General features: G+C 39.1%; 2 protein-coding genes across 2 annotated transcripts in view; both read right to left on the minus strand.

The window, feature by feature from the left end:
- The window catches only part of LOC134671916 (cAMP-dependent protein kinase type II regulatory subunit), a 29,128-nt gene extending 9,919 nt beyond the window's left edge, over positions 1 to 19,209 (minus strand). Inside the window, exons 1-4 of the mRNA XM_063529778.1 lie at positions 18,672 to 19,209; positions 15,327 to 15,517; positions 12,393 to 12,530; positions 8,397 to 8,609 (exon numbers count right to left, since the gene is read on the minus strand). Coding sequence (XP_063385848.1) covers positions 8,397 to 8,609; positions 12,393 to 12,530; positions 15,327 to 15,517; positions 18,672 to 18,885 — 756 coding nt within the window. The 5' untranslated portion in view covers positions 18,886 to 19,209. The remainder of the gene's footprint in view (positions 1 to 8,396; positions 8,610 to 12,392; positions 12,531 to 15,326; positions 15,518 to 18,671) is intronic.
- A 573-nt stretch (positions 19,210 to 19,782) lies between these two features.
- On the minus strand, positions 19,783 to 26,697 carry LOC134671912 (uncharacterized). The gene is made up of 7 exons (XM_063529774.1): positions 26,351 to 26,697; positions 25,625 to 25,900; positions 24,706 to 25,047; positions 23,952 to 24,295; positions 20,937 to 23,600; positions 20,756 to 20,861; positions 19,783 to 20,430 (listed from the first exon to the last, which is right to left on the minus strand). The coding sequence occupies exons 1-7, from the start codon at positions 26,630 to 26,632 to the stop codon at positions 19,861 to 19,863; spliced, it is 4,584 nt and encodes a 1,527-aa protein (XP_063385844.1). The 5' UTR covers positions 26,633 to 26,697; the 3' UTR covers positions 19,783 to 19,860.
- Between the last annotated feature and the right edge of the window lie 799 nt (positions 26,698 to 27,496).

A 27,496-nucleotide genomic window follows, 5' to 3' on the forward strand; every position in this document is an offset into this window, starting at 1 on the left:
GCGAACGGTCTCATAGCGAAGAGTCTCGACCAACACCTAGAGAGACTCTCGCTGGGTGGCTGGATCAAGGGTCAGATGCAGAAGGCGGTAATTTTGGACAGGGCGCGTAAAGTACGTCGGTTCCTCACTCTGCGGCCCTGACCACCGGCAGCTTGGGCCCTGCCCCGCTGCCGGCGGCACCCTAGGTTAGGTTTTTTATAATGTGTTTATATGTATTTTTTATTGTTTTGTAAGTGTTTTTATATTTTACTTTTATATTCATATTATAAATGACCTAGCCTAAGAAGAAAGATAAATAAAGAAGAATAATAACAAAATTGTTTATTGTGTATTGTTTTTAGGGTTCCGTACCCAAAGGGTAAAACGGGACCCTATTACTAAGACTTCGCTGTCCGTCCGTCCGTCCGTCTGTCACCAGGCTGTATCTCACGAACCGTGATAGCTAGACAGTTGAAATTTTCACAGATGATGTATTTCTGTTGCCGCTATAACAACAAATACTAAAAACAGAATAAAATAAAGATTTAAATGGGGCTCCCATACAACAAACGTGATTTTTGACCAAAGTTAAGCAACGTCGGGAGTGGTCAGTACTTGGATGTGTGACCGTTTTTTTTTTGTTTTTGTTTTTTTTGCATTATGGTACGGAACCCTTCGTGCGCGAGTCCGACTCGCACTTGCCCGGTTTTTTGTGTTCTTTGTTGTTCTTTATTGTGTGTGTGTTTATTCTTTATTGTGTTTGTGTAGTATTTATCTGATTGACCAGAGATGTGAAAAATACTTTATAAAAAGTATTTAAATACAAAATACAAATACTTCCTTGATAATACTATTTCAAATGCAAAATACAAAATAGTTTTTGAATTTGTATTTAAATACAAAATACGAAATAGGTATTTTCAAAATACTTTTTAAAAATACAAATACTTTGCGATAAAAGGTACTCTGAGTAGTGAATACCTAGTCTGAATTAAAAAGTATTACTCGGAATTTCCGAGTTGAAAAGACTCTCTTTTTTCTTTGAAATCAATCCTCTATCTAAAGTGCAAATTTCTAGTTGTTTGCTCATATTAACCGGTAGGATGTAGGTACGGATGATGGTTTATAACGGCCAACTTTTAAAGTATTAATTTGTAATGTTTTACAGCTAGTATAATGCCTCTCGTTAGTGTGATGATAACGTCTCGTTTGTGTTTCACCAGGGCAGAAAAGTTTGTTCTCCTCTCGTTTCTTGAAGCCCTCGCAACACTCAAGATTCCACTTTTTTAACCACTCGCTACGCTTGTGGTCATGTGCAACGTTACTAAACAGATTCAACAGTTCCATGTTAAAAGAATGAGAGAGTTGCCAGGATTGTAACATCAGAAGAGATTATAATTCCTACCTACATTATCTACCTACTATAAAGTATTTTGTATTTTGAAAATAGAAAATAGGTCCCAAAAACTATTTCAAATAAAATACAAAATAGTTTTCTTCAAAAGGTATTTAAATACAAAATAGGTATTTTGCATTTTGTATTTGCATTTTAAATACAAGTATTTCAAATAAGTCACATCTCTGTGATTGGCGATGGTATTTCTCGAAGCGGTTGGAGCGGGCGGTTGGATGGAGACTTTGAAAGACCTATAGATATAGATGCGTTTGTGGACATGTAAAGATGGGAATACCCATAAGAATAGAATCGAGTAATTACGTTTCTAAGCAAACAGAACAGTTATTAAATCAGGTCATAAAAGCATCAAGCACCTCAGTTTGGTTACATTAAAAACGTGGTAACAATTCTTATCAATGAAATAATCTTAGTGTAAATCAGAATCAAGTGATAACGGAGTGACGTGATAAACATCGGTCAACCCGAAATGTCTTTTGTAATGTTATATCAATGATTAATGAATACACACTTTTATAGAGTGCCTTATGACATATTTAATCCGCGCTTTCGCAATGTACTATCACATGACGTTGTTATGGGTTTTCCATACGTGACGGGCGTTTATTTGGGACAAGAATTGGACTTAGTAGTAGAATAGGGTAGCGTAATTAAGTAACCAATCAAATCAGCTTGGTACTATTGTCAATAAAACTATCTGTAACTATGATGTTTGTATGAGAACCAATTTTATTATGTCCACTTTTATTGATACAGAAAAACTTGGTGATTTTGTTTTATTAGTATGTTTCCGTAAAAATTATGCCACGATCGCTGTGAAACAATTTAATTTCTCTATAGGAAACAACCTTACTTAGTAAAAAGTAGTAAAAACCACAAACGTGTAAAGTGTAAACTACATGCATGCAAATTAGCTAATTGAAGATTTGGGTCAAAGTCAGTTTAAAAGATACGTCATAAACATAACCACACGTACGGCTAAAGTACACCTTGTCAGGCGTGGCTCACTCCGCGATTTCGTCGCTTTGCTACAGGTAGCTAAAAGTACATCCGTTCGACCCCAATTTTGGGGTTTGCCATAAGCCGCGCGTGGCGCTGTCGCCACCTAGCGGCCATATCTGTGCTGATCGTGACAGACGCGTTTTGTTAGAGAGTGAGTCTTCTGTACCTAGTACTATTATTTATTCTGTGACCTTGTTACAAACGCCCATTTTCAGACTTAGTTTTATAAGGCTGGCAGCACACGGCAGTCATTGACTTACATATTACTTTGTAAAGACGGGCCTTATGGGCATCTAGAATGGTGCCAGCGCAGCGGTGTCAATGACACCGCTTTGCACGAATGCGACCAATCGCGCGCGTGATGCGAACTCACCTACCAATCGCGTTGTAGCATTCCACCGAGGAACACCAAACGAGAATGTTCGGTCGGAATTATATGAACGGACCTATCTTTACTTTTGAAATCTTTGACGGCAGTGCGTGGTCTATCCGTCTGACGAAGTAGGGAGGGTACAGTCTGTCGAGTGTAATTTAAGGATACCTCAAACATAACCACACGTACGACTAAAGTAAACCTTGTAGCAAACGCCCATTCCCGTTCAGCGTTAGTTTGATAAGGCTAGCTTCACACGGCAGTGCCTTTCTGTCCGTCTGACGAAGTCGGGGTTTTTTTTCTATTTTTAAAGTTGTGGGTCCTCGCTTCTAGCACGGGCGGCCTACTCCTCTTATTAAAGTTAGTAGAGAGGGTATCATGGTACAGTTTGTAGAGCGTAATTTAAAGATTTCACAAGGCGTAGTTAGTGCCGTTATTTCCTACTAAAAAAGAAGGGACACTAAAGTTTTCGAGTGGGAGTTATCGCATAAACATAACCACTATACGCCACTATAGAATTATCCGTTACAAACGGTTTATAAAAACTGGAGCGGGCGATACGCATACATAAACTTTTCACGTTAATGTTTCGTATCCGAATGTTTCTTGCTCCATAATGGTTTTGTTACAATGAAATACAGCTAAACTGTTTCGTTTCGTAAAAATAACGAGCATACGCAGTAGGACTTTAACGAACGGTCTTGTATTTATAGCCAAACTTTTATAATAATATCTGGGAGACCGAGCTTTGCTTGGAAAACATATAAAAACAAAAGAATGCGCGTTTTTCCAGAGATAAGACCTAGCTAGATCGATTTTTCGATTCCGAAAGCCCCTATATAGCAAATTTCATCGAAATCGTTAGAACCGTTACCGAGATCCCCGAAATATATATACTAACAAGAATTGCTCCTTTAAAGGTATAAAAATAGGAAGATAGGAGGGATAAACAATGAACGTGCTGTGTGGACTAAGCCTAAGGTTAATAGTTGGAGTAGGGTACCCACCCCTCGGAGGAAATCTTCATACATGAATGGTTTTTTTGTAGTCCAGTCTCGCGCGAAGCTCGTGCCCCGGTTTAACTAATCTCCTTTACGTTTATGGATGAAGTTCGAGTAGCGGTTGAAGAAATTAATACGGCCCGCCCGCGGGTAACTTTAAGGCCCTTACGATAAGTTTAATTATTTCGATATACCTATGTAATCGGGGTCGGACAGTGGTTGAAATAAATGATTTCAGATATATAATCCAAATTAACGTACAAAAATTAAACAAAATTCAGTCGGATTAATTTTCCAATTTTAACTACATACTTAGGTCCTACTCCTAACCTGCCTAGATTTACACAAAATCGAGGCGATTGTTACGTATGAACGCTAACTCAATGAAGTCACGTTTTTTTATTACAATGTTAGTTGAAATCATGAAATCACAAATAAACTGTAAGTACCACCTTCTGTCTTGAGATTACGGTAGTCATTTAGTAGTAGAGATATTGTTTGATTTTTACTACAAAATTTCTACCTAACCACATGACATGACCCGCACGAACATGTGAATTTACATAACAGCCTGTAAAATGACACTTGGTATGCGTACCTGGGTCATCGCCTTGTAAATAATTAATAACCGCGGTCACAATAAAAAGAATACAAATATCCCGGCCGTGCAGCAACGAGTACGGGGGGCGAAGTTATGTTTGCTTACTTTTAACTTTATGTATTCTTTATGTTTACGTGCTCTAATTTCTATTCGAAGTTACCAGCTGGTTGAAATCGAGCGTTGTATAAACTTCTTATACGGTTCGACTACGACATTACGCGACTGGCGACGGCGGCAGCGACAACCGTATGTGGGAACGAAAGGTCCGATCGCTGTGTCTCGCTCCAACCTAAGGTTACCGATGCCGGCGTCGCAAGTCGCGCAATGTCGTGGCCGAGCCGTTAAGGTTTAGTAATACCATCCAAGTATGGGAGAATCTATAATAATGTCCTTTTCAGTTTTGTCTTACTTTTTTCAGGGTTCCGTACCCAAAGGGTAAAAACGGGACCCTATTACTAAGACGCCGCTGTCCGTCTGTCTGTCCGTTCGTCTGTCTGTCTGTCACCAGGCTCTATCTCATGAGCCGGGAGAGACAGTTGAAATTTTCACAGATGATGTATTTCTGTTGCCGCTATAACAACAAATACTAACAGAATAAAATAAATATTAAGTGATGCTCTCATACAAACGAATTTTTTTCCGTGATTTACGTAATGGTACGGAACCCTTCGTGCGCGTTTCATTTATGAAAATATTTGATCTTAGAACTGCGTCATTTCAAATCATAGTTGAACCTAAGCGAAGATATTCGAGTTCGTTTTAGACTGTTGGGATAGGTTTTTACTTTTATGCATAATGTATTAATTCTTGTCAAAGTTTCTGTAAAAATCTACTGACCTTCTTAATCTCAAATGACATTGTACAAATACGTCGTAAAACGATTAAAACTAAAAATGGAACTTTGGTTCCCAGACAGCTGGTGTTAGTTATATTAAAGTCGCCTGCAATAATATTTTGAACAATGAAGCGCTCGAAATACATTACACGCTCAGGCTATACCAGACGGGCAACACACGGATTGCGGATTTACTATCTAGATTCTAGCGTATAAACCGCATATTATCAATAACAACAATAATCTATGCATCAAATTATATGTATTATTGTAAATATCTTATTCTATTATTCCATTTCAAGTCTTATTTATATTTTCTAAAGAAAAATGTGAATGCGACGAATACTCTTGTATATCCTATTTCACATCTGCTAGATCTTCTATATAGCTACTGCGGAGTAAATTCAGCCATTGAGCGCGTATATCTAAACTCCTAGATTTACGGCGCCATTAATAATATGACATTACATTCCTTTGAGTAAAATACAGCGTTCTCACAGAATGTTAAATAGTAGATTGTTAACCAAGGGTGGAAAGTGAACCATTTCACCCGAGATATTTTGGCGCTCGAACGAAGAGAGAGCGCCTATAATTCGAGGGTGAGATGGTTACTTTTACCCGAGTTAAACACTCTACTTTTCATTTCGACTATGAGGAAAGTTAAACACGAGAAATGTAGGTTTATTATTGGTAAGTATAATTCTTTAGAACAAATTATGAACAGATTTATAGGTAAACCACATAACTTTAAGTCACTCGAATCACTTGAAAATGTAAATGGCGCCAATTTCAGCCATGCGGAAGCTGATATGAGAGCTTATAATATGGCATATATTGCTGTTAGCCATTGCTCGAAGTAAAAATAAAAAAAAAAATTACTTGCCACCCTAGGGTGGGGAATGCAATTTTCCACCCGGTTATCTGCCTATGAAAGGTAAACTTTCCGAACAGGAGAGATGAAAAATATATATGAGACCTTCTTTAGAAATTGGTGACAATAATTTTAACTTAGTCGTAGAACCGAAATAAATGGAATTCTAACGCTCTAGTTGTTTGCTAAGTCATATTACAAAGCAGATCTACTAAAACTTTGCTATGTTCTTGCCAACAGATTTGGCAAACAATTATTGCCTTGAGTTTTTTTAACCCTGAACGCAAAAGAGCAGTGTTCTAAGTTTTACATGTGTATTTGCCTGTGGCATCATATATCCCAAACGGATTTGAGTGCGGTTTATTTAATCGAAGGTCTTGTTGTTGAAATGGTTCTAAGATTTGTTTGGTGTGTCATTGGAACTAATGACAGAATCTCGGCTAATGATATAATTTAGAACAGTGGTTCCTAACCTTTTCAGTCCGGTCACCCCTATGACTAACTAGGGAACCTGATTTTACCCCTCCTCCCAATGGTAATAAAAAATAAAACGTGTACGTTTGTTGTATTGTTATATTAGGTTAGCTTATTACCCCCGTGATAAACCAGTTTTACCCCCACGGGGGTAATTACCCCTAGGTTAGGAACCACTGATTTAGAAGGTAAAAGGTGGTTTATTAAAGGGTCGGCAACGCACATGTAACACCCCTGGAGTTGCAGGAGTCCATGACCGCTTACTATCATGCTTATTTGCCATCGACCAAAAACTTGAACGGACCCGCGTTAACTTAAGAATCGTTCGCTAAAAATTCAACTGGAAAACACCAAGATGAATAAGAAATTGACGTTTTTTCTTATCAGTACTCGCATTTATCATGTCACGGCACAATCATGTGACGTCACACTCGCAGCGTTCGCGATTATCCGTAGTAGATTATGTCAATGATACAAAAACAATATAATTTCCTTGGAGCAAGCGGCGCGGCGCGCGGTTGCACTTGAACCATTTCTTTTAGAAACAGCTTAAGTTTAATCAAAGCTTCTTTTAAAGTATACCTTATCGGTAATGACTTAAGGTGTAATTTAAAGTGTTGTCGCAAGCGCAAGAAGCTGCCGGCCAAGCCAAGGTTACAATCGCTATCGCTTCGACAACGAAAAGCATTCTGTCTCTCTATCACTCTTCCATATTAGTGTGACAGTGACAGTTGCGTTTCGATCGCTACGGAGCGTAAGCGATTGGCATCTTGGCTACGCGGCCTGATCCGAAGCGATCCTTTGAAACACGATAGCCGCGCGTTCGCAACGCGGCCCGATCAATTATGCCGTTTATAGATACGTAATTGTATTGGGGCCGGTATTTTCTATATGGACGTTTATTAGTCGTTAAATACTTCTGCGAATTAGTATAATGCTTGCCAATTTATTTTATTGGAAGGTTTTATTACGTGCTCTTTTATAATAAAATAAAAAAATAAATGAAGATGTAGATGATATCATTTCATATTTTGCTAACTTAATAGGAACCTTTGTAAATATCGAGTATTATTACCCACTTTAGTTAGAAAAAAAAACAAGTGATTAAATATGTACATGTAGAAAAATAAGGCTTCTAAAACGTTAAACATTGCTAACGTTATGGTATATTCCTTTGAGAAACGACGTTTTACCTACTTATATTAAGTTTTTTAACTGTCTCGACAGTCGTTCAGAATTTTCAAACAGATGCACAAGGAATTCATACATTTTAAAACAATACATTACGGTAACCCAGTTACTTTCGATTTTAAGCACATTCCCACGTGGTGCTGCATTAACTTAGCGCTTTTTGAAGGCGCTCTTGAGCAGTAGGTATGCGGCAAAGTGTGGCGGTCCCTTGGCCAGAGTGCGCCGGGAGTCTATGTGGCATGTTGTACATGAGATGTACATTTTAATAACAAAAATTCAGTGAGACACAAAACTTCCAAGGAGTTGTTGTTGAGAGTCCAAGGTACGGAGTGAAACATGTCGAGCGTTTTTAGACTTTAAATACGTGAGTGACCCGTTCTTAATATATTTAATATGAGATGTACATCATCAGTATGTCAGTGTGTGTGTCATTCAGATGTAGTTGTGACATACCTGGAGAGCCTTAAGCATGGGCACTTTGTCAAGCAGCTCCTCGTAGAGCTTGCGGTTTTTGAAGGCGCTCTTGAGCAGGATACGGCGGAAGGTGTGGCCGTCCATGGCCCAGAGCGCGCCGGGGATCTGCGCGCGGACGGACGCCGCGCGAGGCATGTTGTACATGAGCTATTATATTCAGAGGCATGGAGTTGTGACATACCTGTAGAGCCTTAAGCATGGGCACTTTGTCAAGCAGCTCCTCGTAGAGCTTGCGCTTTTTGAAGGCGCTCTTGAGCAGGATGCGGCGGAAGGTGTGGCGGTCCATGGCCCAGAGCGCGCCGGGCGTCTGCGCGCGGACGGACGCCGCGCGAGGCATGTTGTACATGAGCGCCAGTTCGCCGAACGACCCCGAGCCCTCGTACGTGTGCACCACCTGCGAACATAAGAGCCCATTTAGACGAGTATTATTACATTGCGGGTTTTGATCGGTCGGTTGAATTGGACGTAACCAACAATCCGTAATGTAACTAAAATCGCATGCGAGTTCGCGCACCGTCTAAGGAGATTAGTGTTTACACAGCCAAGAGAAGTCAATAGGGGGCTGAGTTTCGGATAGGAGGGTCTGGGAAAAAAATACTTGTTTTTTCTTGGCCTGTTTAAAGTTTTAAACTCTTAGCAAATAGAAACGACGTTTATGAATTCAGATAGTCATATTTAAGAATATTCCTAAATGATTTGCTGCTATACACTGATATGGAGAAGAACAGAGGTTGTTTTTTGTTTATAAGTGTTACAATACTGTGCTGAAAGGCTAACAAATTAAAATGCTAATATTAAAATTCTCTGAAATTACATAATAAGTCACGATGGTAGGTGCTTCTTACTTTACTCGTTACACCAATGCTATCTCCAATCCTTATTGCGTCTCTTTGAATGCAAAGTCGAAGTGCAAATCTACTTTGATCAAGTATTTCAGAAATTGTCCAGGCTGCACGCCGCTACTACAAGTTTGCTCGACTTTTTCCAAGTTTCAAGCAAGTTTCTACTCAAAGATTTAATGATTTGTCGATAGGAGGAACGGCATGGTAAAAAAAGTAAAATATAGACCCGCTGATAAAGAACGTCATAACAGCGAACATGCTTATGTTTTATAAACGTATGATATAGTAGTAACATGTCGTGTGAGAAATGAAGCAAGACATAGTTTACGCCTCGAGGACAGATCATGGAGTGGGAAATGTGGTCGACATTTTCTGCTTGAACGAGGTCGGAAGGTAAAGCCATCCAGGATAATATACTTAGAAAATTATTCAAAATAACAAAAATTGTTTAGTCGAAAGACAAATTTTAATGCAGTAAATGTATCGAAATAAAGTTCGGATTTTGGATGCATTACAACAACAGTAAAATGTATGAAAAACTGTAACCCTACCATGGATTCCTCACCTATTTTTGGAAGTCTAGAAGTCTAGTCTAAGTTGCCACCTTTTTTATCGAAATCGACTCAGTAGTGTTGACTCTGTAGAACATGTGACACTAATATACCTACATATCTAGATACAGGGTCGGTTATAATCATAACCCTTCTTTTTGTATTGCCGTAATTGGGTAAAAAAACGAACAATCCGGGCTGGCGCAATGACCCAAAACGAGTGTGGGGCTCCGAAACAATAGCGAGAGCTCTTATGTCAGAAGAGAGGGCAGCCTTGGGTAGGGTGCATTAGAGTTTCAATCCTATATTTAACTTATTAACCCTTTGAGAGTCTAACACAAGTGATAGAAGTCTGATGTACCTATGTAATTCAATTCGAAGTCTGTAATCGCGTTGTACGGCGCCGTTAATATTTTTGCCATATAGAAAAGAGATGCAAAACGAAAATTTTTGCTTTAAAGCTGTAGATTGAAGATTTGATCTTTTCAAATATCAAAGGTTAGTAAAAGGAGTAGAGAATAATAAAAGTAAGTAACTATGTATTATTAGTTATTCCTCTTTTAAACTTTTAATAATGTCAAAGTTGAAAAGAAACATGAAAACTTCGTACGTGAAAGTTATTCCTCTATTAGTTAATAATTGGATTATACTGAACGTAAATGACGTCATTGTCTTCCATGAGATTTTACGTCATTGACGCTAAAAAGGTTAATAATTCATATGAAAAGCTAGAAACACTACAAAACATAGACTAAACTGTGTATGTGAAGATTGGAAAGTATTGAAATAATCATGTGACGTTTGATAACTGCGTGATATGTGAATGCAATGGAACGAAGCTTGCATATAGAATTACTGATTAGCATAACATTGGCGGGTCAGAAATAAATAGCGAGATAGGGAGTAGTTTCATACAAAGTGAGCAATAAAAATAAATCGGCTGTTCTACCATAAAGCAGATAACATCTTTGGCAGCCGGCTGTGACGTGGCGGAGCCGGCCTATGTTACAAACACTAAAATTAGAGCAGGAACATTATAATGAGTGCAATATTTTTAGACAGGTCATGTTTTAAGAACTATAAATATTTAACAAAGTAAGTACTATACACCTCGTACGGATTTTTCCCTCTTTTTGGAAGGCTAAAAAAATTTAGTGCAGTATAAGGACTGATTTAGACGGCTCGCGAACTCGCATGCGATTTTAGTTACATTGCGGACTGTTGGTTACGTCCAATTCAACCGACCGATCAAAAACCGCAATGTAATGAAACTCGCATGCGAGTTCTCGCATCGTCTAAATGAGCCCTCATCACTCGTTTTATAAAGACACCCTATTCATTTATGCCGGTTAAGTAGTTCCGAGGCTACCGTGGAACATAGGACACAAACATAAAAAAGAAAACAGAATGTATAACTAAGCTTATTCTTTCCATAGTCCCGACTAAGAGGAATAGTATTTAGTTTCTATAATGATAACATATTTTAGGTGAAGTTTGCTTATAATTATCGTGTTTTACGTCACAGCGGGCCATAAGGAAGTAATTACGAACAACCACGCAGCCAAACAATTTCACATCCTGACCAGAAAACGTTAAATTTTATATTTTAGTTTGTTTTAGCAATAAATGATTAGTCTTTTTTCACTTTTTACCAGTGATCTTAAAGATTCTACAATGTACATAAATTGTGTCTTGCAACAAATACCGAAATAAAAACGAGAATCCATCTGGCAAGCCTAGGCTAGGATGGTGTAGTACTATAGTAATTGCTTCCAACTTACAGTTCATATTGTCAAAGTAATCCGTAAAGTCTTTTTCAACTTGTAAGTCGTGACTCCCAAATGTGTGGTCCCAAAGCCTCTAATATATAAGGGAGCCGCAAGAGGTCAACCAATACCAGTGGGTTACAAATAGTGAAGGGTCGCTTCAAGGTTGAAAAACACTGAACTAACCTACACTCTCAGCAGAGACGTAGAAAACATGAAGCGGTGCATCACCGCGAAGTAGGTAGGGTCAAACGGGGTAAATGCGTCAGCGTCACTTGAGGTAAACGCGTCTTTTAAATGAAACATTTTAGAAGTATTGCAACCCTGCCTGTTCGAAGTGTGGTCACTGAACTTTTAGTGTAGACGGCTATAATAGTTATAATATGTTGCGTTTGGAAGATATCTTCAAAAGACGCATTTACCACAAGAGACGCATTTATCCCGGTTGACCCTACATATATGTCTCGGGTTCTACTTTAGCGACAAAAATACAAGGAATGATTTGTCTTGGCCAGTCTTGACGGACACTTACCTTCTCGACGCCATCCTTTCCATTGACGAGCACGTCGAACACGCCGTTCTCGATCACGTAGAAGTTGTCGTCGTCGCCCTGCCTAATCAATAATCGCCCGGCTCCGACCGCTTCTCGAACATCGCGTCGAGAACCTGAAAGACACGTCAGTAGCTTACCTTCTCGACGCCATCCTCTCCGTTGACGAGCACGTCGAGCACGCCGTTCTCGATCACGTAGAAGTTGTCGCCGTCGTCGCCCTGCCTGATCACGTACTCGCCCGGCTCCGACCGCTTCTCGAACATCGCGTCGAGGACCTGAACAAGACACGTCAGTAGCTTACCTTCTCGACGCCATCTTCTCCGTTGACGAGCACGTCGAACACGCCGTTCTCGATCACGTAGAAGTTGTCGCCGTCGTCGCCCTGCCTGATCACGTACTCGCCCGGCTCCGACCGCTTCTCGAACATCGCGTCGAGGACCTGAACAAGACACGTCAGTAGCTTACCTTCTCGACGCCATCCTCTCCGTTGACGAGCACGTCGAACACGCCGTTCTCGATCACGTAGAAGTTGTCGCCGTCGTCGCCCTGCCTGATCACGTACTCGCCCGGCTCCGACCGCTTCTCGAACATCGCGTCGAGGACCTGAACAAGACACGCTGTCAGTCATTTTGTTGATACTCCACAACTCTAGAGTTGGACCACGCTCAGTTTTCATGCTTAGTGCTACGTCAAGTATTGAGCGTATAGGGATACGTTTGCATTCTTACTGCCAAGTTTGTGCCAAAGTTAGCAATAGCATGGACAAAGTCTACGCCCTAAAACCTAAATGGTCGCACTTTGAGGGCCTACAGCGAAGAACAAAACTTCCCAGAATGGGTCATAGAGTACAATCTTCTAATAAACTCTGCTGCGGTTGCCTCCTCGCTGAAAGATCACAATAACAAATCCATCAGTAGTAAAACAATTCGCTGTGTTTTAATTTCACGTAGGTATGTTGCCGCTGTCGGGTGTCCAAGTGTCCACTAAAGCCGATTAACACCCGTCGCGGCGCGGCGCTATATAAATTGTGCCGTGTGCTGTGTGAAGTGTCAATAAACTGCGCGGATTACCTGTAGTCCGCAGTTAATCCGTGCGGTTAATACGAGTACGCTGCAGCGAAATACTGAGTCGACCGCGCTCGGTATTAGTGTGATAACCGCCTTGCAGTTCTTACAGTAGTAAACTAGTGAATAGCTATTAGATACCTATTTAAAAACTTTAAGGCACACATTGTCGGCCTGTTTTGATTTCTTGTTTAACTTAGTGGGTGATGTTTACTTACGATCATGTATTTTATTTAAGTGTCTTTATATAAAAAAAAAACAGCTGTTGTTAGAACAGTTGTGTGCTTTACAAATAGCCTATCTATACTTAAATGAAGTCTCAGAATTGAGTATTAACAGATAACACGACCTATAGTTGTACTAGTACATGATTTATATATATGACAGTTTCGACAGTTTTTCACACCGACAGTTTTCCAAAAGTAGTTATTTAACAGTAACTAGTCTAAATTCTAAATTTTTAATTTCCGATTCTTGTTCCCTGCTCAGTGGACAAACCTAAAGGTCAACTAAATAAACAAGGGTTGAATGAAATAAGTTTTTAGCATTTGGTCTGTTTTTTTTCCACGGGCAACTAATACTCGTCGAGACAATTCTAAAAACCCCAAACACAATTAGGTTTCGTTATTTTATCATAGAGTTCCTATGGCCACCATCAGATCAGCTCGATGGTATCATAATTGCAATGTCACCCGACTTACATATGTATGCAAATTTTCAGCTTCATTGGAAGTCGGGAAGTGGGTCAAATATAACTTGCAAGATTTGACCCGTACAAACATAGTTACTATAGAATATAGATACCTACCTACATAGGTACATACATTGCAAGTTAATAAAAAGCTTGTAAAATGTGGTTTCCCATCCCAAAATTACCGTATTTCGTAGGTTTAACACAGCCATAAACCGGTATGACGTAAACCAAGTTACGCTACTCGTGTGTTTACCTGCGCTACGTTTAACGCAAAGTCTATCAAAAGACCAAAGTGCAAAAACATCTGAGTCATCATTTAATAGAAAGGAGTTAATTTAATTAGATCAGATAAACTCGATGGCATTATCTTCTATAGCGTTTTATGGGTAGCATCAAATCGAACGAGCAATTAATGACAACGTTGCCCACCCAGTAAGATCGACAGTTTGCGATGTTGTATTTGGATACGTTCCAAGCTGATCGCATAGAACAAAACCATGAGAATATGGTTAGCGTGATAATTCTAATAACAAGGACGGAAAGGTCATAATCGCTTGAGTTACGCGTTTTATCTTGGTTTTCGTTTTACTCTCGGTTTGAAATGAGTAAGACATAAGTTTACGTGTTATTGTGAGTAGGATGCGGGCTAAATTGCTAGCAATCACGACATATTGCTGCGACGGTGTTTAGAATAGTCGAGACGTCCGCTTTCGTTAGACAAAACCAACTGTACGGAAAGCTATTTCAATTAATTAATTAACTGTAATATAGGATTCCTACCGGACAGGCCGGATGAGAGATGCCGCCATTGCCACCGCATTCCATCCAGCGCGGCGGAAGCTGACCGTCTTATCTACCGAATCGACTACCGATGCAGAAGAACCTGGCGTTGACCGTTGTTTGTTTGTGACTTTGTGTTGAAGTTTGTCGTATTTCAATCAATGTGCATTTATGGTATTCTGTACAATAGTTATGTATTATTTGGCTCCAACATTACCACCTATTTATTATTAATGATTTAGTTTATTTATATACCAAATCTAAATGTAGAGTGAAGGGAAGTTTGTCGTTGATTTAAAAAATATAAGCAATTCAACTGATCTTTAACCGGAGTACTAAGCTGTAGCATTACTCAGACTAGACTAGCGAAATCGTGTGGGTCTAAAGTGTTGTTTCTTGAAATTGGCCAGCTGCAGATCGAAAGTAACAGTAATACGCCGAGAACTTACAAAACACCAAATAATCGCAGGACATGTCCATTTTCTCTGACACTGGCTGAATTCGTTCCTAACCAGGAACACCTGACAATTTCCTGACCATTTCTATTAAGTCGATAAGTAACGACAGTAGGTAGCGTCAAAATGTATTTCCATGTTGGACTATCAATGTACGGCGAATCGTTAAAGATGGCAATTGTCACTGAAATAGGGGCCTGGATTTGTGTACTCTTGACTGTGTGTAAGCCGGAGCGTTCGGCGCCGCGTGCAGCGTGGCGTCGGGCTCACAAGTGATTTGAGCAGCGTGCAATAAGGCCGATCCTATGCGTTTCCATTTGTTTAACATGCACGCCGCACGCCCCGCCCCGCTGCACGCTCAACTCGAGCGTCCACTCAGGCCTTACACTTAGATGTTGTCTCTCACCTGTTGCATCTGTTGCGCGTCGAGCGAGCGGAACAGCAGGATCCCCCGCACCGCCTCGGCGAGCCGCGCGCGCTGCGCGTCCGACTTGGGGAACACGACCGGGGCGCCCTCGTCCGAGTCATCCTCCTCCGGGTCGTAGGTCTCCGCGAAGACAGACTTGCGACGGTTGTTGAAGCGCGCCGGCGGCGGCTCTGATTTACAAAAGAATTCAATGTGGTTTTATTAATAAACTACATATGATAGAAACGATGTTTCACACAACACGCATAGCTTTAAAACTCAATTTCGGCGGCCGGAAATATCCTAAGCCTAAAACTGTATTCATTAATCTAGATTCAACTGCTTTTAAGTTACTGACTCATTAGGAACAATCCGAAGTACGCTAAAGAACTTCATACGCATTTTCAGTTTTAATCTTACCATAGAATCGTAAACCTCGTGGCTAGGGCGGAAAGTTTATTTTAAACCGCAAATTTAGCATTCAAATGGCTGGAATTATTAATCGTCTACGGCTAACGGCTTTGCTATTGAGGCAAGCCTCGACAATACTTGGGCAAAGGGCCAGGTGATTACGCAAGAACATACGTGAGGACAGGATTAACTTACGCCATGTTAGGCTTTAGATTAACCTAAACGTATAAACTTATAGCCTTAAATCCGGCAACTTAACTAATGCCAGAGACGAGTGAATAATTCAATCTACTAATTGCCAAATAAAGGTCAAGTACAGAAGGTATTCTGACGTCATTTTTGTAGACGTCACAAGACCTCAGGAACACAATTTTGTACGGCGATGTGGTCTTAGATTAGGACCATAATGAAACTCTCGTTTTGCTTGAGGAATGGTACTTTGTTTAGATTATTATCAAAGATTACAAATCTAATAGATTCAGATTATTCAAATGAGTATAAACTTACAGTAAACATAATATTTAAAATTACAAACGAATGTAGTTACATGTTCTGGCCCTTCGCAAGACACCTGACGCAGCAGAGAAATCCTAGCTCATAAGTGTGCGTACCGCGTGTACGCTTGTAAAGAGCCCACAGGTCAGCGCCGCGCGTAGCGTGCAATATCAACTCTGACGTCACGAGCGTCACGGCAGACGCATCTGGAGGTTGGATACACGCCAGAACCCACACGCTAACGTTTAATGGGTTGGTTTAGCATTTATGTGGCTAAAAGTTACGGCTAATTACCTTAATTTTGAATGTGTAGAATGATTGGCATGGCTTAACTAAAGTAGGTAGGTAGTTAAGTATAAAGGTGGATCCGGCTTTTTAGTTACATGGTCTAGTTATTTTTGTCCAATGGCAGCCCAGGGCCCAAGGGGTCATGACCCCCATGACCTCCCTTGGACCCATGAACCCTTCGAGCGCGAGTCCGATTCGCACCTGGCCGGTTTTTTTTTTAAATTATTTTTACCATACCTACTCGGCAACTAAGTATCTATATTATTTATTTTTCCTCTTTATATAAACACACACCTACCAAAATAGTCACTTCCCATAAAAATAAATAAATAAATTTGGAGTCAATGACAAATTAAGACTTGACATTGTGTAAGAAGGCTTTGAATGATTAGACTAAATGTAGGAGGTAATCTAGTGAGCCTTGCTACTTAAGTATGTTAATAACCTCATATGTTACCAACAAAGGCTATGACATCACTCATTAATCAAAGGTACATGCCATGGAATAAACATGTTGTTAAATTTTTTCAGCATTACCATTTTGTTCAAAAATATGAATATTCAGTTAAAAAAGGCCATTTCTAGAATGAGTCATTACCTAGATAAATAGCATATATTCTATTATAATGATCGAGTCACTTGCCGGTTATGTTCAAATGTGACAATAGTGGAAAATGTCTCTTACGCAAATAGAAGTCAAGGCCTGGTTAGCACCTGTAGTTTTCATTGTGCTCATGTTGTAACTGTCATTACATATAGCCAGCTAATTCTACGTAACGCACGCACATCTGGTACGGTTCTAGATGTAAAAGTCAGCCGCGAGATAAATAAGCCAATCTCATCATCACACAACTTCAAAGCTTTAAAAAACAAACACACAAATGGGAAGAGCATGTAGTAAACACTGAAAATTTATGTCTGAGTAAACATTTTCCGATGAAACTTGCTAGTATTAGTTTGTTGGGTTCTTGGAAGCATGTTAGTGGGATTCTTCAATACCAAAACTGTTACTTGGTAATAGTATTAGTGTTGGGGGCCGTTCCTCACATTCTTTTCTATGTTTATGTGGATTCACCGCTGCTTTTGAGTCCTGCTCTGTCTCCCTGTATTTCCCATTAGGCCTAATTTCACCTCATGGTTGGAAAATCAGATGGTGGCCACCTTTTGGCAAAACTAGTGCCTACAACAATTCATAGCACTTAGGTATGGGGCTGAAAATTGATTCCTGTGTGCACTTTCCATGGATCCTGTCATTCTTACCATAAAGGGCAGTAAGTGGGGACAGAACTGCATACATGCACAGTAACCGAACTGTGTAGTAGCCAACAATTTTCTTTCTTGTTAACATTTCATAAAGTTCAAATTGAAATTCTAGATTTGTGAGTACATAAGCTATAGAGTAGACATTAAATTATTCAATTAACTGATGTTCAATTGACTGTAACTTACTTGATCAAAGTAGATATTTCATTTCCATGAAAATGTCAAATTAATGTTCTCTGGCATTTATTTATTACTTGGCAACAGATGATCATATTTTCTAAAAATTTAGTTTCAATCGTAAATAAAGTTTTATTTTGAAACCGTAATGGCAAGCTGCCAAACGCTGAATGTAATGATTACTCCTACACTTTAGATAAGATGGCATTTGTAATTATTTTAAAATTTAAGCTTAGTTTAAAGTACTTTATAAATACTCTATGCACACTATACATGACTACTGAAGCCTATATGAGCTATATCTACAAAAGAAACCAGGCGGGCATGTGTCTATGCTAGCGGTTGATGGTGTGTGTGTAATTATTGTTCCAATCTAAATGAATATAAGGGTATCTCCTTTATAAGTTACATATCCCAATAGGACATACGAGTCATTGACATCATATTGATGTAAGCAGCTTTGTTACAAGAGTTTAATTTGCAAATGATTCCTGAATTACAAGAATAACTAGAGCGTGAGCAGAGTATTCTTATTCTTACCAACTATAGCAAGTTATAGTAGGTAGAGAGGTATAATTAGGTATTCAGTTCATTCATATGGAAATGACATGATCCTAGAGCTACTTTCGCGCGGCCCTGTTCGACCTACCTTTACGTGGTTCCGAGAAAAATCTTGGATAATACCGAGTATAAGAATCAGTGATCAAGTACCTTCTTCATCCGATATTATAGATTCATCAGGCGTGCCGGCGGCGGGGGCCCGCACTATGGTCGTGGTCCTATTGTTTTGTAACCTCGTGAAGAATTCCACCGCGTAGTTGATCACGTCACCCGGTTGCTCCAGCAGATAACTTATGGTGAACTCCAAGAGTATCTCTCTAAGGTCATCTGGGACTTGTATGCGTCCGCCTTGAGGCCTGCTCATTTCTAACGGCGTCGCTCGCTTTGTCGATATTATCCCGTGCGGAGAACGTCGAAGCGACTCGTTAGATTAACACTTCAATATCATAGCCATCGAATTAGCTAAAGCGACACACCAACGAGCAAATCTTACGATGGGGAAATAGCACTACATACAAACGTTAGTAATAAATAAAACCACACTATTATACTAAAATTCTTCCAAATAATAGTCACAGCTACTGTAAATTAAATGAAATGACACACTTTTTTCAAAATATTCTTCGTCCTCCAGCCTGACAATTAAAAATCCACAGTCCCTTCACTAAAGTAAAAATGGCGAATCCTAGATTGCCATACTTCGCACTATTCCATTGATATTTTATTCTTGCCATATTAAAAAATACTCAAGCATAAACTAAACAAAAGATAATCGATCGATTTAACGAGTAATTGAAATCAAAATAAAAAGATCTGTAAAATAATATATATATTTCTAATTTCACTAACGTTTTAGTATAATTCAATATAAATAATTTTACTATCGCCGACGATACGTCGTGTGAACACTGCTTAAAAATAGAATGAAGGGAAAAAACATCATGAACAAATCTATTCCTGTTTAGCCGACATTGAAAAAAGAGGTTGATATTTAACTTGGAGTTAAGGATTTACAGATATTCTAGTTCGTTTTAATAATATTTAGCATATTCATTACAACTTACAACACTTTCGAAACGTCTTTATTCAGAAACAATTATGTGACTTGCGATATTCATCTGCTTCTTGCAGTATTGTAATATGAAGAAAAAAAAACAGTAGCGTAGCAGGCGTTCGTTCAAGAGTGGGAAGCTTGAGGGGGATAGAAGGTAGCCTTCATGTATTCAAATGATCAGATGAGTTACCTCAAGAAAACCATATGTGGAACCACATTGGTGTCTATGTATTTAAATAGATCTCAGCAACATGGATGACTTATATTTTAACTTAAATAACAAATTTATAAACTAGCACTGGTGCCTTGACTTGAATCTGTCACTTGGTTTTCTTCTTTAAGTTGGTTTAATAACAATATTTTTCGAACAAATGCATATTTCGTCAAAGAGTCCTTCACTGGATACACGTAAATATCTTCAGGCGCTTCGAACGGGCTGTACTCGGTAAACTCTGAAGGCTCGTCTTCTGAGAACAAGTCAAGTGTAGGAGTCCTTAACACTTTTAGTTCCACACATCTGCACTTTTCTAATAATATACAAATTTCTTGTACAGCTCTGGTGGTGAGGAATTCGTACGAGTTAGATAGGAATGCTATGGTGCATGCAGGCAGTTCGAATACTTTATTAATGATGACGCCTGCCCATTTAAAGAAGACGTCGTAACGAACATCCCCGCTCAAAGTCCGCCATGGCGTTGGTATCACATGGTGATCATCTAACTTGATAGTCCAGGGTTTGGCAAACTCGGTTAGTATTATTCGGTTCTCATAGTACCCCACTTGTGTTATGATGTTCTTGGACTGTAGGTCTTCTAGGAGCTTGGTTAGGGCAGAGCTGTCCTGTTCGAATTCAGCCTGAAATGAATATATGATGAGATGAGAGTTCGTTTTGTTTATTGTTTAGAAGGCAGCTCTAATTCTGAAGGTACTGTACTAATTTGTCCCAACAACAATTTTCGTGGTGAATGAAGGTGACGCAGAGTACGCGTAGCATCTATCGCGAAACTTTAGAAAAATACGCCCAGAAGTGGCGGATGGTGGTGGAATGGACGACAAGTATCTGATATGCCACCATGCAGTCCATACACCTTTGAACGTGTAGCGTAACTTTGCTATAATCTGATTGCATGCAAACTTAGAATTTCTTAAAAATTAAAGTAGAAACAAAACAGTATTTTACCAGTAATTCGCTTAATAGCGCGCCTTTTTCAGCTTTGTTTTTCAAGTGTCTTACAATTTTATCATTTGTGTCTTCATTATTGTTTGCCTCCGGCAGTATACCTTGCCTGAAACCATGAAAAAGTAGATTTTTAATTACATAATACACAAATGTCTAATACTTTTTATAAATATTTATTTACCTGTGCAGAATTTGGGGTAGCTCTTTTAGAGGCATGTCAAAGTGATCGGTAAAGCGTTCGAATTCAGCAATTTTCTTCCATCCTACTATTCCGGATTTCAATTTGAACTTCATTTCAATATCCAACACATTGAGCTGTTGTTCATGTATTATAGATCCCGACGGCCCCGTGATTACGGGCAGAGTCACCGAAGTTATTTCCAGCAACCCACAAGACTGAAACTCGCATAGCATGCAGTTGATCTCGGGTGAGGCTTTTATTTGATCATGGGACAGGGTGGAGTTTAGGACATCAGCTAAGAGGTCTGAAAACTCCGTGTTCTGTCTGTTGATCCATCTGCGCCGATAGGCCGCTGATATCTTATACGACGCCTGCACAGAATCCTGGATATCCAGTCGATGGAGGTGGTAATTCAGCACTTTGTTAATGCAGGCCACCGCACCGCTTTTCCGCAATTGGTCTAAAGCAATTCTCAATGTTCGCTCGGGAAATTCTTTCAAAATCGCGTAAACTTTCGTACCACTTTCTGTTGTTGGGACGGTGTTCAAATTTTCCATTAACGTCAGTATAATGGTTTCTTTTACCAAGGTAAGTTCGAGATTGTCAGCACCTGCCCTGTAAATATTGCACGCATTGTTCGCGGTAGTGGCCGAGATTTTGTACTTTTTATGGAAATCGTGGATGTCCATCGCAACGCACGGCACTCTTTTCAGATAGGATTTATTCTGCACTAACTGGTTTATAAGCCACACCAGCTCGAACATCGGGATCCGCGCTTCGTTAATAAACTTCGTCATATTCGTACAATGTTTAATTCTGAGCCTCTTCCATAAGCCTTCGTATTGCACCAACAGGTCACGACGTCGTCTCAATTCGTTTATCAAGCATTCCTTCTCGTGTTGAAGGGTCATGTTTGCTTCGAGAGCAGTCGCCCTCCTGTGACAAACACTGCCGATTTTCTTCGGATCAAAAATGGCTAAAAGATCTCTCGCTGCCGTATTTCGCACTTTCAGACAACCAGGCTGCGCAACAGGACTCAAGATCGTTATGGCAACTTTGCACATGTTTAATATCGTATCCTCCCATGCACTCCACTTGACCGCGGGATCCGCGGACCTCCTTTGTGGCACTTTGATTCTGGGATGCAATTCATCTCGAGGTTTCACCTGTCTCTTCCTTCTAATTTTAAGAAGCTTCTTTGGTGGTTTCTTCTCGGGCACAATTTTCCTCTTACGAGTTGGTTTAGATTCGTATTTTTTAATCGGTTTGTTTTTGATGATGCGGATGTAGAATGCCTTCCAGAAACGCGAAAGGTCCATGTAGAAGCAAGAGTCGAAGCCGCAGGGCCCCGCGCCGTCACCGAATATCTCTCCGTTGTCATATAGCTGCACTTCATCCACTTTTCTCACGGGAGGTTCCAGTTTTTTGCGCCCCCGATCTGCGTACTCTATGGTGGTGTGGGTACTAATTTCGAAAACTTCATTCCAGTATTGTTTGACGTCGTCCATCGTTTCAAAGTAAAATGTCTTTTCCAAGCTTTCCTTGTCGGCATCTGCTCTCGGCCACGTGCCCGTCGTGTCGATTACTTTTGCTGTCCTGTTGAGGTAGAAAGAGTAGCTTGATAGAGTAGGCACCACCCCAACCTCGGTGGCATTGGTTGACGGTTGGATGATCAGTTGTATGAGGCCCAGCATAGCCAGGACTTTTAGATTGGTTCTGATGGAAGCCTGTAAACTTTTGGACTGCAGCAGGACTTGGTACAACTCTGCTGGCGCCTCCCGAAGTTTCAATTGCAGATGTTCATGTTCTACTTTCAGATGAGCGATTTCTGACATAGCACTGTTGCTTATGTTACCTATTGCGAATTCTACACTGATTTCAGGAATGACATTAACTAGAGAGGCAAATCCAGATGGCAGGTGATATTCGAGTTTAACATCATTGCAATAAATTAGTTGGAACAGAAATTCGTGCAATAGTTGAATTTTCATGTATCTGGGGTAAGCATACTGTGAGATTGGTCTGTGAGTCGGTTCTATGGTTTCTTTTTTGACCTTGTTGTTTGTGAATGCCCTAATCTCTATCTCTTTCTGCATTTGTTTAATGATTGGATCAGTGCATTTTACGTGTGGAGCACAGATGAGGATGGAATGCTTAACCGGACCCGTTGGCCACTTTATTTTCATAAGTTTCAATTGACTATCAGTAACTAACTTTTGCACGAATATTTTGAGAGCTTTAGTGTCTAATGGTGGCTCTCCGGATTCTTTTGCGACGAGACTGCTTAATGTCTGATAGCCTGACACGGCAAGCTTTTCTCTAGTAATTTTGAGGAGTCCGTTAGCAAACTTCAACTGTCTGAGCGTAGGATTCTTTTTCGAGAACAATAGTGACTCATTGTTGAAATTTTCCAAGCCGTCTAATACTTTGATTTCAGTAACTTCATTTCCAATGTTAGTAGATGTTGTAGCTCCCTCATTAGCAGCTTCTTTGGACAATTTAATCTTTTTAAGAGGTATCTCATCCTCATCCTCCTCAGGATTTTCATTGGTGGATAATTTCTCAACTTTACGTTTAGCGTCTTTAACGTATTTCAAGAGCTTATTCTTTTCCTCTTCATATTTCTGATCCATTTCGGAAGTGGCTGCAGCAATTGCATAGTACCTAGAAAACATAAAAGGAGTTGATAAACATTATGAATATTATGATTCTTTTCAAAACTGGTTTAATGAAAATAAGGTATCTAGTGTTTGACAAATTTTTCTGTTCTTTGGTATATTGTATATATTTTGTGCAATTAAGTTTGAATATATAAATAAACAATTTTTCAAATAAATTTCGGTTGGAATTCCTTTTGTAGACTAACAGGCCAATGATGCAAGCGAAACTCACGATATATAAATTCAAATATAATTCTGATGTTGGTGTATACTACATTCAAATTGGCCTGTAGCTTTGTCTAAAGATTGGGCTTCCAAATTTATACCAATACATAAACAATTTCATAATTATTACCTAGCTGTCCTCTGTTTCCCTTTATCTTCCAGGTACTCCCTGATAATATGCCTCGCTTTAAATATCCGACATATAGAGCGACTAGTGTAAAACTCCACTCCCAACAACTGTGACAGCTCAATTTGTGTCAAGCCTTTAAGCCCTGCCTCCAGCAGCCTTTCATAGGCTTGGCGTAGCAAGTCTACACCAATCTTATACTGGCATTCAAGGGAGTCATCGTTATCTTCGTCTTCAGACTGTGAGGACTCGTCACTTTTCGAGACGAGGGATATAAACCTTCTTTTGACTGCAACACTTGCTTTCCCTTTTTTACTGGTAGAATATGGTTGCACTAATTTCTCATCCTGTCAATGACAAAATTTTGTGTAAATTTTGGACACTATAGCAAAATTTAGGCGCTATAGTATAGCGCCTAAATTTTGAAGTGCAGAGATTCAAGGAATTAACAAAAAGAGAAAACTTATTTAGTGTGGTACGGTGGGATTCAATGCTGAACAGTATATCACTTGCTGAAATATGCATATGGCTTTAGTTAGAGCCACCATCAAGGCAACACTTATAGTTCTGTATAGGTGATTGATTAAAGCTCCAGAGTTGTCACATGTGCATTGCCAAATCTTTACAGGATAATTGTAGTGTGGTGGTGTATGGCTGTGGTGTGGTGGTGTGCAGTATAGAAAACCAATCGCAGATGAAGATACTACACAGTCAAAAGAGTTAAAATAGTGTATCCTTAATTTGTAGAAACACTTACAAATTTAAACACATTAATAGTCTTCTGCAACCTTCTGCAAGTCTGCTGATTGATAAATCCTTTTGATATAATGACGTCAGTTTTTTCACAATATTCCGGCTGCTGCTTCAAATAATCTATAACTTTAAAAAGTTTACCAACTTTTGGCAAAGACATTATGGTTGGCCTGTGGAATCTTTTCAACCTGAGAATTATGCTTTTTATGCCTTTGCCTTGTATTTTAATGGTCAAGCACGCCACTTTAATCAAACCAAGGCTTTGCAATTGTTTTCGGTTGTAAAAGAGCAATTTGGATTCTTTTACAATTTTTGTTAAGTTTGTTTTGCCCACTGTCATTTGTCCCTGAAACAAGGGTTGGCCTTTATCACATTTTAAAATTAGATAGTTTAGGAAAGTCTATTTGTAATAAATTCTGGCTTTTATTTTTCAATAAAAACATGTTTCAATATTTGTGTCAGTAATACAGAATAGGTTAATTATTCTTTCTGCCAGGCAGTCTATTTGAACAATGTGTGCACAATGTATGAACAATAAGACACCCAGTACAGTGCACTGCAATAATATATTACACAACAAAGGACACAACAATATCTGACAAGATCTTATTTGTAGAGCCATAAGATTGTGTCGCATATTTTTGCGGCCTTCGAAGAGTAACAGTAATATTATTGCAGATTACTGTAAATATACTGAGAATGCAACATGGTCTATTCGAGCTAGGCACGCATGCTACATGGACATAGACCATCAACACACTAGATAGTTAATGTGTAACTTTGATTGTCATAATGTCAGTGCGTAAGTTGTATTTTCATTGATTGATAAGGCTCGATTTGAAGGGGAATCAATGGATTTATCGACTAACAAAACTGAGCCTTAAAATGGAGGGATTGATATTGTAATTTAATTAATAACTTACATTGTGTCTAGCTTTGCCCACTAACTCCAGAATGCAATAATGTGTCGGTGTCAGCTGTGCTCGCACTGTTTCAGGCATGTGAGATGCCAATGCTTTCCATCTTTGTCCTGGACTTGCTACCATGACCATAGTGTCACCATATTCTGTCAAAACTTTTTCGTAACTTAAAGCCTGTAGTTGGTCTTTGGGAATCTCCGTTCTGGTACTGTAATTATGGCAGGACCCGAAATTGTTTTCTACTGGGCAGTATTCATAAGGTCCATCAAAGCAATTTTCCTGTAAATTAATATTTATTTGTTAGCGGGCTACAGAGCCATAGTTTGGTTGTTCCTAAATATGTATAAGGATTTTTAGTCAGAAATTGAATCATAAATAAAAATCCTGTTCAGTGGTCATAATATTATGGTAATGTTGAATGACGATCATAATATAAATTTATGTAGATTAGTCTAGCATAATTTATAATGTAATTTTATATTATGAAAATAAATATCCAAATCTAAATCTATTAATCAAATAATACCATATGAACTAAGAATAATATTCACGCTTGCCCCAAACGTCCACTCCAGTGGACACACAACAGTAGTGAATTATTTGATAATGGCTTTTGCATGAATATATTGAGCAATAAACAAAGCTTATGCGAGCTGGTGAGGTAACATTGATTTTATGTAGCTCGTTTGGGATTAAAGCAGCAAATTAAGTGCGGTGGATTAGACTTACAGGGTCTAAAAGATGTCCAGAAAGTTCGTCAACTATCATGAACCTGTCCACAATTTCTATGCACGGGACGGGCTCTGGAACTTCGTAGAATGTTATACAGCTACAGTTACTAATAAACTGCCAGAAGCGAGTCTTCATTTTGTCTGTAACTGGTGCAGAAATTCGTTTTTCCATGTGTTTCCATAATTGATTAAAAGTTATGCCCGAGAGTCCGTCTAAGGCTATTTCGTCAATTATTATTTGTTTGTAGTCAAATGCCGTACTTTGCACAATATTAGACATTTTAAAAATATCCTTAAAGAAACTTAGACGATAATAAATAAGTAAATAACATTTCAACGTTATCAACCCATCACAACGTGAGAATATTTGACAGATTGACACTGACGTCACGGACATAGATATTAGCAAATTTTCTTGCCAAGGCAAAAAAAGTTACGATGCTGATAAAGAGCGTTCTACACCTTAGGGAATATTACGCGAATCAATATTTGAGCAAAACTTAGACCATTTAGTGTTAAATCGTAGCGGTTAAACTGTGCAGTCCGATTTGCGCAGTTTTATCTACCGTATGACAAATCGTTGTCGATTATCGTAACGATTTGTTATACACACGGTAGATAAAACTGCGCAAATCGGACTGCACAGTTTAATCGCTACGATTTGTAGTTAACTTGTGTAGCCGGGATAGTGCCGGTTACATACGTAACGATAAATCGTAGCGATTAAACTGTGCAGTACGATTTGCGCAGTTTTATCTACGGTGTGTATGACAAATCGTTGTCGATTATCATAAAATGAATATGACCTTTTTTATTAAGAATTTATTAACGATTATTTCTTTCATTGACACTTTTTTCCTAAATGTATACTTTCCTCAAAAAATTTAAAAAACTGTGAACCGGAACATATTTCATGCAAAAAGCGGGGGTTGCGTCAGGGGGAGGGGAAGGGACGCTAGTGTGCGTAAAGCTCCATACCCTAAGGTATCATACTACATTCATAAAAGGCTGGCTATAATTAGTTTTTCAAAAAACACAATTTGACCGAATCATTAATACGAGTGACCAGTTTAAAAATAATTTTAATAAAGCTCTGATAAAACTGTACTTTTTAATATGTCCTTGATTTTATTATGATAAATTT

This window comes from Cydia fagiglandana, chromosome 16 (assembly GCF_963556715.1).
Source record: "Cydia fagiglandana chromosome 16, ilCydFagi1.1, whole genome shotgun sequence".
NCBI classification, from domain to species: Eukaryota; Metazoa; Arthropoda; class Insecta; order Lepidoptera; family Tortricidae; genus Cydia; species Cydia fagiglandana.